This window comes from Manduca sexta, chromosome 27 (genome assembly GCF_014839805.1).
Source record: "Manduca sexta isolate Smith_Timp_Sample1 chromosome 27, JHU_Msex_v1.0, whole genome shotgun sequence".
NCBI classification, from domain to species: Eukaryota; Metazoa; Arthropoda; class Insecta; order Lepidoptera; family Sphingidae; genus Manduca; species Manduca sexta.
This window is the reverse complement of record NC_051141.1, coordinates 346346-364728: the sequence shown is the minus strand read 5'-3', so window position 1 is coordinate 364728 and position 18383 is coordinate 346346. Positions and strand designations below refer to the sequence as shown.

The window sequence follows — 18383 nt, the reverse complement described above, 5'->3', positions numbered from 1 at the left end:
TTACAAATGTGAGAGCGCCATCTATTGATGATTTTAGAACCATTGAAACCCGTACTCCGCATGTACAGACTTGACGTCGACGAAACAGCGGGACTTTATTATAATTAGCAACTGCTTATTTTAATAAATATGTAATATTATACTGAATACGAACTTTAATTTCGAATGGATATATGGACTTCATACTATTAACAGAATGTAGACTTGAAATTTGTACGTATGATCGTAACGCTGTTCGATATGAATGTAATCGAATATTAAACGGACAAGTAAATAATCTCAGATTATTCTAAAATTAATATAAAAAAACGAACAGTTTTTAAAAATTATAGTGGTTCCAAATCAATACCATTGTGTTTAGCAGATTTCCTGAGCTGTATATTCAATGTACGTTAGATCATATGTTGGGTTGGACAACGATATGTTGTCTTACTTCGGAAACGCATGACAACATGAAAACTACTCGAGCTAGTGCGCCAGAAATTACAATAAATAATATTCCGTACGTTAATTTTTTTATAACAATTGACATTTTAGTAAAAGGAAAATAACTAACCAGCCTAATTGAAAATTTGATTATTTTCGAAATATTCTCGATGACGTTTCCTACAATATATATTGTATGGGAAAAGTTACTGCTAATTCTAATGTTACAAGTACTCAAACTTTCTCTAAGAACGTTTCAAGGAGTCTTAAGTGATACTTAGGGTCAAATCATACTAGCACAGAGTCGTAGCGCAAAGAAGCGTTGATTGATTATCAAATTAATTAATTAATAGTTAGCACGAATGTTCGCGTTCTCTCGTGGTTTCGTGCTTATTTGCGCATTTTTAATATTAAGTAGTAGTAGTCGTAGTTAGGTGTTAGAACTTCCGAAAATGACTTCGTACCAAACAGCGCTAGACACTCGTAGATTCGAGAATTCACAATATTTTCATAGAAATATGTGCATTGGGTTTTATATTGAATTTTAGATTGAACTATAGCCTTCGCACGGGCAGTGGCGAAACGTGAAATTTTCGAAAGGGAACCCGACGTACTATAAGTACTAATTTGCATGAATCCGGTCTGCAAATAATTCTAATGATAATTAGATTCTACACAAAGGGAAATCGGCAGGAATTGGGTTATATGGACTTCTCGCCGCTAGCACTTGTATGAATTGCCTCTTATAGACGACAGCACTGATTAGTATAAATTGTTATGTATTTGTGTATGTAATTTTTTTTACACACTACATATTCTCTAAATCTGAACGCAGATCTTAATATCATTAAAAGTAATGGAACCGTTCTAAGAAACTTTTCTTGGAATTTCTGAGGGTTTTATCTTATTTTAAGAAGCTTGGAGTAATTTAACGTATCGCTACGTACCATCGTACGTCTGCTTTTCGTGTTCACTCTCTTTTCACTATATCAAAATATTTTTTTTATTAAAACCCTATTTTTTATTAGCCCTTTCCGACGCAAGGACCGACAAAAAACTATTTATAACATAGCTGTTTTTATTGGCGGATCTTAAATATCCAACCTGCATGATGACAATGTTAAAAAGGAACTGCTTATTGCCATTTATCGGTCTAATTTTACAGTCCTGACTAGACCAAAAACGTAATGTCACTTTTCTCGAGCTGGGGATCGAACCCGGTCCCTTGGAACGGGAGTCATATTATAATACAACTATGCCAATAAGGCTGCTAATAAATATTATAATGCGTAATTTAGGTGTGATCTCCACAGTCAGGTTGGCCGAGTGGTCTAAGGCGCCAGACTCAAGTTCTGGTTCCCGAGAGGGAGCGTGGGTTCGAACCCCACACCTGACATCAGGACCTGCTCTGTGGTCTGGCACATTTTTTGTTTTAACCAAGCTTTTTGTTTATTATTTAGTTTAATGACAATCGTGTTTTATTTATATGTATATCCTTTCTATATCGATGATAACATAGTATGTATTACTTTATATTTAACATAAGTCTATAACGTTAGAAAATAATAATAAATAAATTTCAGCAAATAAATAATAAACGTAGGAGAAATATACGCTACCGATGCAGACGGTATAAATATATATTATAATCTATACTAATATATTATATAAAGAAGAGGTTTTCTATAAGTTTGTTATAATCTCCAGTACAGCATGATTTGAATTTACCTGAAAAATACCAACGAGCTTTTATCAGAAAGATATTACTAAAATTTGACTACCAATTTATTTTTGTATATTTAATTTCACTTTTAGTTGTCATCGTTCCATTCTAAACTATTATTTTAAATATTACCTACAATGGGCACGGCCCTACAGTTATAAAGGAAATTGTGCTACGGAAGTGCTACGTCGTAGCTGTGGTGGTGCTACGATTCTGAAGCGTAGCATTTTACGCGCTACAACACGTGAGAACACATTTTACTGGGCTTGACAATAAATTTTCTTTTTCTATTAACGGTATTCGTACTTGTAGGTCCATATCATATCTCTCTCTATAGAGATAAACAGAGTTATGTGTAGCTTTATGTTCTGGCAAATTAGCATCATGTGTACGTGTATAAACTGGCAGTCTTATCAACTTTATTTTTATTTGATGAGTTAATTCCAACCTAATTGGTTAAAATATTTTGCGGTAAAGTGGTTGGATATTTATTATAAAGATCTTAAATTTTTTGGAGTACAATATTTTGGGATTTACAGTATTCACTCTTCTGTCTTTTTTCATGCCAATAAAATATCAGGCTAGGTAGACCTGACCTGACATATTGCTTTTATTTGGCTTTAAAAATACGATATCAAAATGGTATGTAAGGTGCGGTTGCAGGCATATATGGAATGCACGTTTTCCTAACTCCGTCGGCAAACTAAATTTATCAACAGGTGGGAGGGAAGACTGTCTTGTTTATAAATAGATTTCTTTCCATTTTCCCTTAGAGATCAGTGGCGAAGGGTGGAATATTTCAAAATAACCTGAGGCAAAAAGATTGATTTAGTTAACATATTATCGTCGTCAATTTAATAGAAAAAAAAGCTAAGACAAAACATAAGCTAACCTAAAAGGGAAGCCGGTACTAATTGGATTGTATGGACGCTTCGCCACTGTTAGAGATAGAGTAATGCCTCCGAAATTATGTAATCTATGTATTCTTGGATCGTCAGATATTATCGTATTTCCTTTACGAATTAAGATAAATTAATAAAGCTAGCTATTAGCCATAATAATAAAACCGCCGGCGACCGGGGTCTTGAGCTTCGCCATTAGAGGGTCATTAATTTTTTTGTGTTTTTTATTAAATGTATATGTAAAACTGTAAAAAAAAACCTTTAAAATAAAGAGAATTGACCATAATATTATTATAATTGTACATACCTACATATATGATTTTTATTATTTAACCTAATAACTTTTACCACACATTGTTGTGTTTATAAAGTAATGCTCACCTTACACGAGAATACGCAATATATAACATTTCGTATACGAAAAAATAAGATTTTAAGTCTTTACCTAGGTTTTAAAATACGGGCCTCGCCTAGTTTGGAAACCCCTAGTAATTGTATGTATAAAACAATTATTCTTTATTTTAGTTAAAATAAAAAAAAATCGAAAAATAATATCCAACTAATTCAAAGGTTTGGCCTTGAGGTTTGTGTACATTCTTTTCTGCTTTAATATTAGTATTATTTTCTAATCATACAAGAAACTGTATACATTTTCTATATGTTTATTTTGTTTGGAACTTACACTTTTTTATTTTACACCTAGATGCTGATTCAAATTTAGTAACTAGACTGATAAAGATAGCTTCATTAGCCTAATTTCTAAAACTACATCAACATGATTATTCTATATGAGGCGGGAAAAGCTGTATAATTTTAAAAAATCAAATGAAGTTGGCGTCAACCTTTATATGCGTCAAAACCGCGCATGCGTACTCAAAGTCCGCACTCTACGCATGCAAGCACGCACTAGCTGCAACATCACACCGAGTTAAAAGAATGGCTATACGTTTCCATATATATTATAATTTTCTTTGGCTATACGGTTCTGAGGCTGAACACGAGGATTCCACGGAGCATGCGCAATATGGCAGTATTTTATAGGGCAGACGCTGTGTGAAACTGGTTTGGTGTTGTTTGTGCTTATTACACCTCCAATAGCCTGTTCGTAGAAGTTCATATACTGCTTGAATACGAAATGCCCGCATCTTTCAAATGCTTTAACTTTTTAACATTTTCTAGAGATTAAATCTAAATATTTTATCATTCAACAGGTTTGCATGTTGATATTATTTTCGCTTGGCAATATATCATAAACATAAAAAATATCGATCTAATATTATGAAATAAGTAAGCACAAATAATTTTTCATAATAATCTGTTATGATAAATTGAGGAAAGCCGTTTACTCCTATTTTTTCTATTCCAGTTATTGAAAAGTCGTGAAACTAACAATTTAGTCAGACTATAATTTATTTGATGAATAACTGACAATTTAATTATAGGTCCCATATCTTTTTTTAATTAACAAACAACACGAGACTTAACTTATTAGCTTTTTGAAATTTGATCTAAATTTAAACATAACAAAGCAAGTTTGCCAGTCTTCGTTATTATATTTTCTCTCACGAGAGTGGGTTATAGCACCTGTCTACAAATGACCTCGCATACCATGATGACCTCTAAACCAACGTTTAGAGGTCAACTGTACTCAAATTTTCAATGGAAAGTATTCATAATTAACTAAATGATTTTATTTTTATATATAGCTTAAACGGTCATCTACAACGATTCTATAATTTTTATATTTATCAATTAAAAATCTTTATAAAATGATTAACATGTAAAGTGGCCTCAAAAGTAGACGCAGTAATATAGACGCCTTTAATAGTAAAAGAATGTGTAGGGGAGTATCTAGGGCACTGAAATGTCTACCACCATTCAAAACGCTGTCGCAAACTGTACTGTAGATAAAAATGTCTTCAGCGAAAGAAATATAACAGGTTGTCTTTGTGCAAGAATCGAACCTATCGTTTCTATTATTGTATACCGACTCATCGCAGTACTGTGAAGTAAGTACAAGTTATTTTATTGATTTAACTTTCATATTATACATACGTACCTACTCAGCATATAAATCAACCCTTCCTTGACTGTTCTCATTAACAAATAATAGTAACGAAAATATCACGTGATGGGATTACCGCATTTAAGTCACAAGCTTTAAGCTCGTTTTCCCGTGCACGAAAATGGTTTTCGGACGCAAGGGATAAATTATTTCGACCATGCACTTGGGTGGTCCCATGGTGTAGTTGGGATAGCACACTTAACAGCCTATGGTTATTGAGAGAACCGAGTTCAAGTCTCGGTGGGGCCACCTCACTTTTTGACAAATTTTGTTTTTTATTTATAAATTTTACGAATAACTTCGTATAAAATGTATCCGAAGTAATTCAAATCACAAAGGTCGTTGGTTTACAGATAGTTGGTTTTACAATTAATAAATAAGCATTTATTGCAGAATTGTGAGTGTCTAAAAATTTTAAATAGACATATGGGGAATGGAAATAGGCCTTTGGCAATTCTTATGTCTAAGACCTAAGTTCAAGTTCTAAGTCGACGACAACATGAGACTGAAACTTTAGTGAAGGTCAAAGCTATTCAACTATAAGTTAGTAATAGAACTTGTATTGTATAGTGTGTTTACTCACATAATAATTAAGTTCACAACGTAATAACAATTCAATGTGCATTTACGGCTGAAAATAATAAAAATATACTCTACATACGCTTTAGGAATGAACAGACAGAAAATAAGTTGATTAACCTAAAATTATTTTTAATTTCACTGTTTCCTTCAATAAAATATATTAGTTAAATCGTAATTATGACAACAAGCGATGTTACCCGTCGCCTGTCGCTATGGCGACACATTTTGACATGTTTTGACATAAATTATTTGTCGTGTTTATTATTTTACTATCATTAATTGTCCATCAAATACTAAGCTATAATTATGTACTAAGCTAAGATTTATATTTAATTACAAGCGCTTAGTTATCCACACGCAAAACTAATTTTTAAAGAAGCAAAATGGCCTGTAGTAGAATATACAAAAAATCAAAACGAATACATAAGATCTTTTAAATTTTTCAATCACATGGCCGTATTACCAAAATCGCCAAATTACATGTTCCTAATTCCAAAACAAGGTATTAATATAAGTTTTTATTCAAACGTGTATTTAAAAATCTTTACAGTTCATTAAGAGTTATTATATCACTTAAAGAGTTGTTAATATTTATATATATATTGCTTAAGATTATTGGACACTAAATAGGTTTTATTTATCTCTATCAGATGCATACATTAGCAATTTATCTTAAAGGGCTAAGTTGTCCCTTATGCCCACTATAGAGCTTTGTAGAATTGTGTAGCTGCATGTAGGTACCAACCGGGATAGTACCGGTTATATTGTGTTTGGAGAGACCGCTGGCTACAATCCTCAGTGGTTCGCTTCGCGTCGCATGGTGAGGTGGTGTAAACAAAATTAAACACTTAATTTTAAATCATTAAACGTAAATATCATTAAAATATCTAGTGTTGATATTTCCAAAATCATTTCAAAGGTATAAAATACAGCGCATAATAAAAAAATGCAATTAGTTTTTCATTTTGTTTCGTGTGCATTTATTTTCAAAATACTAAAGGTTCTGTATGTTGCGTGCAACGTGTCTGCAGAAGAAGCTGCCTCTACCTTTTAATCACCAAGAGTCAACGTGAATATGGTCAAAAATATGGTGCTATGTTCCTAAAGGTAATTAGTAATTAGGTACAAAAATAACTACACTTCCAGTATTTATAACTCTAAAATATCTGTGTAATGATATGAGCCGTGTACTATTTACTTTTGCGCCGCTTCCTGGGTAGTGAAGTCCCACTTAAGTAAGTAAGGAGGGTGTAATGATATGAGTGATGTACTATTTACTGTTCTACCGCTCTAGGGAAGTCCCTACCCGCTTAAGAGGGGGAAAAAAACGAAAGCTCAATTTCCCATGGTATCAGTACTGGCAAGGTAGTTCTTAAGATATAACCTAAATATGGTTTGCAATCTTTTAATAGTTTCAATTTATCTATTCATAGTTTATTAAGTCAACGCTCGAATTCATATTGTTAATAGCCTAACTAAACTAATCAGTCACAGCTGATTGGGTGTCACTTTTGATTTTTCGTTTTAAGTTGACGTTGTCGGTACAAGATATTAGTTATATATTTTACTACAAAATAGCGAGGTTTTTTATAGTTCTGACGAGGCTATATATATCATATTTCTACTTTTTAGAACAATACGTCACTCTAGGTTATTACAGGTATTACTTTTTTAATACATTCAGTAAATTAAATAAATAAAGGAATAAAAGCTACATTACTCCTGAGAACTACGGGATATTTTTTATCCCTGAAATTTTTTTGACGCGGTCAGTGCCGCGGGTAAAGCTCTGTTGCATAAAATATATAAATCTAGAGAATCGACAACGATATATCGGAGACGATACGATACTGCTCCGAAAGTATTGCAAACACCCTAGTCTAACAAATGTTCGGATTTATTATCGTAACCAAAGACTAAGTTTATGTTTTTATTTCGTTGTTCGGAGTGAATGATAAGTGCTGAATTCATAAAATAAACAAGTATTCTCTATGGAGTCGTTATGACAAGACATAAGTGTCATAAATTGGTAGTTGTCAGATATTCAGCGCGAAAGTTTAAAACTTCTCATTTATTGTTTTGTCTGCTATTATTTCTTGATATTGGAAAAATCACCGATAAATAATTGGTGACAGCCATAATTTAGTAAAGAAAACCTTCAGAGGAATTTTGATACATTTGTGTTTTACAGCGGGAAATAATAGTAAGTATTTTTACAAATTATAGTAGTTTCGAGTATAAAATTATGTTTTAAGTATTTTATTTTTTTAGATTAAGTATGTCTCAAGCTTGCAGTGCGGACCAGCTAAACGTTTTATTAAATTTCTTGCACGACAACAAAGAATTAGCCAGGGGCATGCTCAGGACGAGTGACGGCAGGGCTCGAGCAAAGCGATTGTGGAAGATTTCGCAGTTGCTCAATTCTCTGGGTGGTAGCATAAAAACTGTGCAACAATGGCAAAAGGTAATGACTATCCTGTTTGTTATATGCTAAGCTTTTAATTCCACGATACGGCATATACATACCTACTTACACAAATAATATAATATCATTTTAGGTGTGGACTGACAGGAAATACTTAGAGAAAAAAAATGCAGCAGCTGTGCGCAGAGACCACACAGGGACTCGACGTGGACCTTCTTCTGCTTCCCTTGCTCAGTGGGAAATACGGGTCCTCGAAATAATTGGTGAGGGATTTGGTGGACCACAAACCACAGGTCGTGTGCCAGCCTTTCCCATAATTGTAAGCATTTTTATAATCATGTTAAGCTACAGGTCACGGTTAAATGTTTATAAAAACAATATTAGAATGTATTTAGTTGGTTGTTAAAATGTTTTTGAGGTAGTGTTCTAACTTACCTAGAGCTTAGTGCCATGTTAAAATAATAAGAAAAGTTAAAATATTAAATTTTTCTATATATTATTATTAGTAATAGATAATTATTTGGTTAACACAATTTAATTGAAGAGGTAAATAAATATGAAGTGGAAGAGAGTGCACCGTCACAACCACCACCAAACACTCTGGACAATACTGATCCTGGGGATCAAAAAAACTCAGGCAATACCTGCTGCACCATCCCATATTACTCGTGAGTATCTATTTTTAGGTATGTTATAATTATTTAGCTGTCGATATATTTAGCTCACACTATAGGCCTAGTACTTACTCGGACAGTGTGTTTCTAGGTTTGAATCCACGAGCAGAAAATTACATTTGTAGCAATTTTTATATACACCTAAGTCGCTTAGAACAAAAATTTTGATGATAATACAAATGTATGAGAATGTATTTATAATAAAAAAGATTTATAAAGTTATGATTTCTTTGTTTAGTTCCTCCCCGGCTCCTAACCAGAATGCGGCCAACGCAAAGTAGTAGTATCACTAAACGATTGTTACAAGTGGAAGAAGAGAAAACCACTGACTGACTAACATTGATTTAAGGTTGTGGGGAATAGAAAAAGCAATACTAGAATTAGTAAATTTATCAAAAAACCAACCCAACAAGTAAGTTGGGTTTGAACTTTTTTTTATTCCGAACAATCTTATTAAATCAATGTTAGTCAATAATATAATTGTTTTTCGTTTTAGTTAGTATACGAAAAATATAACTTTATTTTATTGTTAACTTAGGGAACTAAAGCTTTGGTGTGTTTAATTTAATAATATGATAATTAGTATAGGTTTAAAGAAGCCATTTCTATGTCTATGTTTGTTCCAGATTAATGCTAGAAAATAAGTATTAATTGTTTTTATTTCATCATCATCAGCCCTGTATTATATACCGTCCCACTGCTGGGCACGGGCGTCTTCTACTACTGAGAGGGGACTAGGCCTTAGTCCACCACGCTGGTACAGTGCGGATTGGTAGACTTCACACACCCTCAAGATTCTTGTAGAGAACGTCTTAGGTATGCAGGTTTCCTCACGATGTTTTCCTTCACCGTTAAAGCAAGCGATAATTCACTAAGAATACATACATAATTTTTACAGAAAAGTCAGTTCTGTGTTTGGGATTTTAACCTGTGGACATTCGTCTCGGCAGTCCGTTCCATACAACTAGGCTATCGCCGTTATCGTTTTTCTTTAGTTTTAGTGTAATGTAAAAATATTAATAACAACATCATTTTATTGTTATTTTATTTGTATATTTTTCATTAAATGACACTTTGATAAGGTACATCAACAGCAAAACACCACTTATCTAACATTTTGAAATGCTAATAGAAGTAATATCTTTCAAATACAAAGATAAATAAATAAAATAATAAACTGGGTATTTGAGTATGATCCCGATAGTAAATTCTCAAGGAATTATTGTTTGACCAAGGACTTGTTAAAGAAAAGCAAGGATATTGGGAGGTTTACGCGTCTCGTCGTATATACTTGCAAACAAAAAATAATTTAAGGTGTAAAAATTGGCAATTAGATAGATGATCATAATACATTAAGATTAGTATGAAGTTACATTTAATTTTGTGCAAGTTGAATAACGATACTATTTCTCATAGCTTGCCCTCTTCTTAGCGCTACTATATTATTAGTATCCTGGGCTGCAGCTAAAGGTAGTGGCTGTCGTTGCTGGTCCGATATTCAATTCCATCTCTAACGCACACATTGTGAGGGACATAGCAGGCAATAGTAATTTTGCCTGCTGTATCAGACAATGGTGCATTTCCCGAGCTGAAAGGATGCATCTAAACCGTCCCTTTAAAATACCAAAGGTGCGTTCGATGGAGGCCCTGGTTCGTTTTTGTGCTAAGCTAAAAAGGCCTTCAGGCAATTCATTTGCCACATCAACAAACGGAGTTATTAAATAATTCCTCAATGGGTATCCAGAGTCTCCTGAAATAGAAATTATTACAATGTATTTAAAAAAACAATTTTATAACGCGCCCGTATTTTCGAAAACGCCGAGCGGGTCCCGCCGATGCGCGAACTACTGCTCATATAGCTTTTTTTTTTTTTGGTTACGCGGAGAAAGTCCCTTATTACTACCGCCCAGCCTACGTGGCCCCTATTAGTCGTCTCTTACGACAGGCAGGGGATACCGTGGTGGAATTCTCCAGACGCCCCTATTCCACAGGACGGACCGATCATATAACTTGATGTATATTGTGTTCTCTATTTCATAGACTTTCTTAATTAATATTATTATTTGTCATGTGATATTAATGTTAGTCGACCATTCACAAAGAAAAAACTTGTTATATTTTTCTTTTTATTATGACTGTCTAAGTGGCGTAGTTGTAATTGTCACGATACGAATACGACTACAGCGCTGAGGTCCTGGGTTCGAATTTCGGGTCGGGCCAAAATAATTGTTTTTCATCTTAACAATTACTTAGTCGCAGCCCGGAGTCAGAAAGTTGGCGGTGTTATACCCCGTGCCTCGGAAAGCACGTAAAGCCGTTAATTCTGCGCCTGATCTCTCCGGTCATGTCGGATTGCCGTCTCATCGGACTATGAGTGAAGGAAAAGACAGTGCACCCGTGCGCACTGTAATGTCTCCTGCGTACTTCGCTGATCTCCATTGAGATTGGCCACCGTGGCCGAAATTCGGTTCGGGGGATCCTTATGTAGGTACATACCAAGTGAATACGCGATTGCTCCTTGCTCACTCATTTTGCAGGTGTATTTTTATATCTGAGTTGTTAAAAAAGCATCAAGGGTTTGACCTCCATACGATGCATCCACGTTTAAAATAGAATAATCTGCATATCTGTAATAGTGTATTACCAATTAAGTCTTTCTAATTATTTTTTATCATAATTAAAACTAATAGAAATTAACTAACTATTTGCACATTCAAAGAATGGTAAGATTTTCTCTTACAAAACCTTTCTTCATGGTGCTTCGGTTTAATAACAGCAATATGTGTGCAGTCTATGCATCCTCATAAACCAGGGAATCCATATTTATTGTAAAATCTGTAAAATGTAATAATATAAATGAAATATAATCCAGGGACTGCCTCGGCGGCATAGTAGTATTTTGGTGCGAGTACAGTACTCTACTAGGTTTCAAGTTCGAATTCCATGTCTAATCTGGATTTTGTGCCCGAAATGGCGATAGCCTTGCCCCCCTATACGTCATGAGAAGGAACACACTGATGATATATAATATTATGTGCTGCAACCGGGGCAGGTCGCTAGTATAGAAAAAAATTAGCAAAAGATTTAACCTATAAACTCTTCTTAGTAATAAAATATGTATCCTAGTAATGAGACTTGATCGTAAGTTTTTTGAGTAAAGTGTATAGTAGTGAGTAAATAATTACTTACCTTGACTTAATCCTAATTCGGTCATCACTGGTCTGTGGGAATTTTAGATATTTTGCTACAATATTTGGCTCATTTAAAGCTACAGTAACTTCTCTTATGCACCTTGACACAGTTTGTTGTGCCATAGGTGCATCAGTATTGTTAACAACAGATCCCTGGTAGCTGCCGCAGGCAAAGCAGTTAACAGCAGTCAAAACCTTCAAAAACTGCATTATCTTAATTAATATAACTTTAAAAAATAAACACATATAAAACATATTTTTTGTAATAATAATATCAGCCCTGTATTGTATACTAGCCCACTGCTGAGCACGGGCCTCCTCTTCTACTGAGAGGATTAGGCCTTAGTCCACCACGCTGGCCTAGTGCGGATTGGTAGACTTCACACACCTTCGAAATTCCTATAGAGAACTTCTCAGATGTGCAGGTTTCCTCACGATGTTTTCCTTCACCGTTAAAGCGAACGATACATTCACAAAGAATACACACATGATTTTAGAAAAGTCAGAGGTGTGTGCCCTTGGGATTTGAACCTGCGGACATTCGTCTTGGCAGTTCGTTCCACACCCAACTAGGCTATCGCCGCTTTTTTTTAATTTTTTGTAGATTACCTTAATCACTGGGTCAATACCGAACCGATTTTTTTTCCGGGCAGCAAAGGCACAATATCCTTGCAAATTTCCTCCACGAGGCCCTTGGTCAAATGATAATTTCTTGAAAATTCACTATCAAGGATAATACTGTAGTCAAAATGTTCTCTTATTCTTTGCCTTCTGCTTCGACGCGCCACATTTTCTTCCCTGGGGGCTTCTACGGTTAATAGCAACCTCGCCATTGCACAAATTGGAAATATCCAATTCCCCATTCTTAAATACAATACCCTACGTGGAATATCTTATATACTATTATATAAAGCTGAAGAGTTTGTTTGTTTGTTTGTTTGAACGCGCTAATCTCAGGCACTACCAGTTCAAACTGAAAAATTCTTTTTGCGTTGGATAGCCCTTTGTTCGTGGAGTGCTATAGGCTATATATCATCACGCTATACCCAATAGAAGCGGAGCAGTAATGGCTAATCTCAGGAACTACCGGTCCAAACTGAAAAATTCTTTTTGCGTTGGATAGCCCTATGTTCGTGGATTGCTATAGGCTATATATCATCACGCTATACCCAATAGGAGCGGAGCAGTAATGGCTAATCTCAGGAAATACCGGTACAAACTGAAAAAATCTTTTTGGGTTGGATAGACCTTTGTTCGTGGAGTGCTCTAAGTTATATATCATCACGCTATGACCAATAGGGCAGGGGCAGTAATGGCTAATCTCATGAACTACCAGTTTGTACTGAAAAATTCGATTTGTGTTGGATAGCCCTTTATTTATGGGGTACTATAGGCTATATATCATCACGCTATGACCAATAGGAGCGGAGCAGTAATGAAACATGTTGCAAATACGGAGACAATTTATTAGTTTTGTGGGCTTCCGTTGCGAGCGCTGCGTAAACGGTTAAGTTATGCAAATGATGTATGACGGATTGTTCCTCTTAAAAGTTCTATAAAAATATATTATAAAACAAAGTCCCCACTGCATCCGTCTGCTGAACGTCTTAAACTCAAACGCAACGTATTAAGATGAAATTTGAGTATGGAGACAGTTTGAAACCCTGGGAAGAACGTAGGCTCCGGGAAACTACTACTTTTATAATGGGAAACTTTAGCCTGAAAAACTTTACAAACGCGGGCGAGCCGCGAGCAAAACTAGTAATTAAATAATACTAACAAGATTATTTCACATTTTAATAATCCGATAGTTATTTGACAACGTATCTAATGACAATTCATTACAAATTCTTCGTAATAATAAACTGCTAAGTTTATGGGATTAACTAAGGAGTTTGTTACATTTTGTCCCAGTTGACAAATTAAATGTGGAATGATCTCAAATCTTTCGGAGTGCAAGGCTCGGAGCTTCAGAAATAGCTTCGATATTTTTATTTGTGGGGCGTATACCGTTCTTGTCAATAGTATGTCCTAGGAATTCTATTTCTTCTTTCAGGAAGGAGCATTTTTTTTTAGATTTACCTTAAGTCCTGCTGTCTGTGAGCGTTCGAAAATTTGATTTAAAGTGTATAAATGTTCATCAAGTTCTTTCCTGCCACTGCAATATCATCGAAATACACCGCCACGCTAGGTATCTCTGTTAGAAGTTGGTCGAGATAATGTTGGAAAATTGATGGTGCAGTAGAAATTCCAAAAGGCATTCTGTTATATTGAAAGTAATCCTTATGTGTCGATATTGTTAGATATTGTTTAGATTCTGGTGCAATTGCGAATTGTAAATAGGCATCTTTGAGATCAATTTTTGAAAACAATTGTCCATGTGCCAGATTCTGTCGTAGTTACAAAAGTGGTACAGGGTGTAAATGTTTAACAAACGGGGTGAGCTAAATAAAACCGTTTAATTAAAAGGAATTCACAGTGGTTTTATAGTCTCTAAGTCAAATCGAATGTCACCGTTTGGATTTACGATATTGACAGTGGGTATAGCCCACTCTACGGGTGTAATGTTAGGGTCTATCTTGTGTATGATGCCTTCAGAAAGACGGTCTATCTCTTTTCAATGTTTTTCATTCCAAATTTAATTGGTCGCGCTGGTACTTACCAAGTGTACAGGTTCTGTTCCTGGTTTGATGTGGATGTTAACTTGATAGTTATTCACTTTGTTGATAGTTATTACACTACAGTAATGTCGACGACGGCGTAAGAGGTCAATTCAATTTCGCAATTCAATTTTTAGGGTATGGCTCCATCGTTGGCAGAGAGGATGATTTGCCTTTCCATATATATTTAATTCTCTTTTGATTTGCCTTTCCATATATTGTTACGCGCCGCTATGCCTAGTCGATGACATCGGGCGTTTCCGGAAGTATTCGGCTGCGCGGGCAGGCTGGCAGAAGATATGTCACGCGGCGACTATTCTATTATTATTCTCTCTGGCTGGACGTTGTCAAAAGAATGTCTAAAATTGTATTCTGTCATTATTTTGCTAATATAATGTTTACTGTACAAGAGCGTTTTACATTCAGAAGTGGGATTATACAAATGATAATTTGAAGTTACATTGAATTCGAATGTGAAGAGAACTATCGGAATAAATCTGTGATGAATCATTGAATGCCAAAATTAAAATTACCAGATTCTCAGATTTTTAGTTACCATGGCAACGTCTACGTCTGTTGAAGTAAATATGTTGGGAATGCATATGGAATTGATGTCTGCACATTAGTACGATTAACGACATTCATAACAAAAACTTCGTTATGCCTGCTGCTTGGCTCACTGGAGAGGTGTTTTCTTAGAAACTAAATCATTGGAGACAGGAATGACTGGAGTCATGTGAAGTCAAATTAGTGGCGCAACACTTCAGGCTGACAATGCGAACGTGCGTAACTGTTTATTTTATTTAATCTGATCTGTCTGTGGCCGTGAGCCTTTTGATAATATTCTATCTGCAGCCGTGACCATTTTGATCATATTCTGTCTGTAGCAATGACCATTCTGGTCATATTCTGTCTGTAACCATGAGCATTCTGATCATATTCTGTCATGAGCATTCTGATCATATTCTGTCTGTATGAGCATTCTGATCATATTCTGTCTGTATCATGAGCATTCTGATCATATTCTGTCTGTGGCCATGAGCCTTCTGATCATATTCTGTCTGTAGCCATGAGCATTCTGATTAGTGTTACTAGGTCCTATTTGTTTGAAATCGGGCAACAGGTAAAACAAATCGGGATCCAGGTTGAAGGTCGAAACACAAAAAAAAATACTGCAAGTCATGCTAATGTTGGTTTTCATTGCAATTTCTGTTTTAACATCGAATCATAGATCACGGTACAGTCGCGTGTCTAAACAACAGAACAAAATAAAACTATACCTACAGGGCTAGTGATGTGATGTGTTGTTTATTTTTTGATAATAATGTCTTTTGATAAATTTATTGATTTTCGGGACATTTAATGTCCCAATCAGTCGCAAATCGGGACGCGTCTCCAGAACTCTGATAACCGGGATATTCCGCGCACATCGAGACACCTGGTAACACTACGTCAGAACATACTCTGTCTGATTTGACTGCTTTATTTTACTGATCTGCTTCATTAATTCTGTTTTACTTAATTTCTTTTCTGTTTTTCTAGTTCTGTTTCTGGTTTAGTGTTTATATTTAATTATAAACTATATATAATATCTGTGAATTCATTAATCTTACATGGAAAGCTTACAGTCTGACATAAAGAGATTAAGCTACAATATACGGCAGGAGTACAATATTATGTGATTTGTGGTATACGAGGTTCCAAAATCCAGTCAACTGTGTTGATGTATAAATGCAATTTAGGAAAACAGAGTAAAGAAAATAAGACAGAGCAAACGTTGTTGTTTAGAAATGTAATATAATAATATAATATAACATACATATCTTCTGTTCCAGATACCCTCACTGATCTGGTTTGGAGCATGATAAAAAACTATTCTGTCTGTACTTGGACTCTGGATAAATTGAAAAGCACTGGCTTATTAATTGAAATGTTTGGTATTCTTACATAGCACTTACGCAATGGCTCTGAACAATTGATGCTCTCTAAGTATACTAATAAGGTACAATATGTGAGCAATATTTCTGCGAATGAATAAGGGTACAATATGGTGACTCTGAAATGGTATACTGGATTGTGTTGCCGTACTAGCTGTAACACTAAGCTTGGTTGGTTAACCTTCGCTCAATTTTTTGATAAACAGTGGGAATGGTAATCTGAGATTGCAAAAACATTTGTATTTGTCTTTGAGTATTCTTGCAATTTTGAAGTGTACCATGGTGGTGGTGGTGGTTTATTGTTGGTAATAACATTATGAACAAAAAAAAAGTAAAATATCAGATAAAACCTTACGACTGACATCTATTATACTGCTTATGATAAGTTATTTTCTGTTAACCTGTTGAGTTGTAGAAATATTTTAACCGTGGTTTTATCGAGCAGACATGCACAAGGAATTCATGTCATGATGATACTTCAGAGATGGATGTCTTCTGATTTTAGTGGGTCATTAGAAGCTGATGTTTTAATCAAATAGTTAAAAAAGTATGTTTAGAGTTCAGTTATTGTCATTTTGTATATATGTAATTATATGGCGAGAAATTACAGGTAGTGTTATAATAATAAAAAAAGTTGAAACATATTCGGTAGAAGTAGCGACGGATGTGTGCTTCAGTATCGATACTATTTACGGAGCCCAATTTACGGAATGTAAAATTGACATTACCGAAAATTATGTACAAATCCTGGTTCCGATGAGTTGCCAACATTGTGTAATGCATATGAAAATTGCTGTAGTTGTTTTATTCCATGTTGGCCATGTTCTCTCTGTGCTGGTTGTTTATATAAGAGGAACATACACGTGTAGCTAACGATGTACTATATTAGTGTAATTGTAAATCACATGTCTCCACATCGGCTTCGATCGCCAGTGACAGTTTTTATAAACACTGGGGTAACGGTTAAGTCTGCTGGTTCTCTTAGTTGAATCTGGTCCAGTGTCTTGGTTATGCCTGCGATATAGAACCACTTTAGCGAGGACTTTATAGATATTTGACATCAAGTTGTAGACCTATAGTTATTTATTCAAACTGTTAAGATTTATAGTCTTCTTAGTGTTTCTTATATTTTAAATAATATCCCATTTAGGAAGTGTCTTGACACGCGTGGCTTAACTGACTATTCGACTCATAGTTACGGGGTAGACTGCGCTTTCAATTGGTTTTCTGTTATAACAAACGAAAGTTTTGAAGATCCCGAGATCTCTGTCGTATTTTTAGTTGTTTCGTCCGATTTGATCTTGAATGTTGCTATGCTCTCTGGAGTCCGTCATTCATCGAACATATTCAGAGATTGGTATGAGAGCCCAGAAGCAGTTTCTGTATCATTTTCACACGTGAATAACCACTGCCACAGTTTACAAAGCTACGAATCTAGACTTGCTCAATTTAAAATCAGTTTTCTTGAATAAAGACGCGAGATGGCAGATATCATTTTTTATTTTTTACAAAAATGGGTTAACGTTGACATTGATAACTCTGTTTTGTTAATGAAACTTAATTTTGCTGATTCTCGTTCTGGCAACCGTCTCCATAACAGAGTGACTTTCAACTTGCCAACACGGCGAATCAATTATAGTCATCACTTGCCTTTGTGGCGAATGTATCAGTCCACAATAATATGCTTCAAGAAATTTGTATTTTAGCGGTAAAGTACCTCCAGATTAAGAAACTTGGAATAATAAATTCTGTCCCTAATTTGTGACTTCAACTAATTCGTTATTACTAATTCAAACAG

At 34.9% G+C, this 18383-nt stretch overlaps 1 protein-coding gene, 1 long non-coding RNA gene and 1 other non-coding gene across 3 annotated transcripts in view; all 3 read left to right on the top strand.

Moving 5' to 3' along the window:
• Positions 1 to 1738: 1738 nt before the first annotated feature.
• On the top strand, positions 1739 to 1822 carry Trnal-caa. Its single transcript has one exon. It is a non-coding gene; the product is annotated as a tRNA-Leu (tRNA).
• A 5910-nt stretch (positions 1823 to 7732) lies between these two features.
• On the top strand, positions 7733 to 8556 carry LOC119190877. The gene is made up of 3 exons (XR_005113257.1): positions 7733 to 7901; positions 7970 to 8162; positions 8257 to 8556. It is a non-coding gene; the product is annotated as an uncharacterized LOC119190877 (long non-coding RNA).
• A 5565-nt stretch (positions 8557 to 14121) lies between these two features.
• LOC119190876 (Y+L amino acid transporter 1-like) overlaps positions 14122 to 18383 on the top strand; it is a 10534-nt gene continuing 6272 nt past the window's right edge. Inside the window, exon 1 of the mRNA XM_037444119.1 lies at positions 14122 to 14179. Coding sequence (XP_037300016.1) covers positions 14122 to 14179 — 58 coding nt within the window. The remainder of the gene's footprint in view (positions 14180 to 18383) is intronic.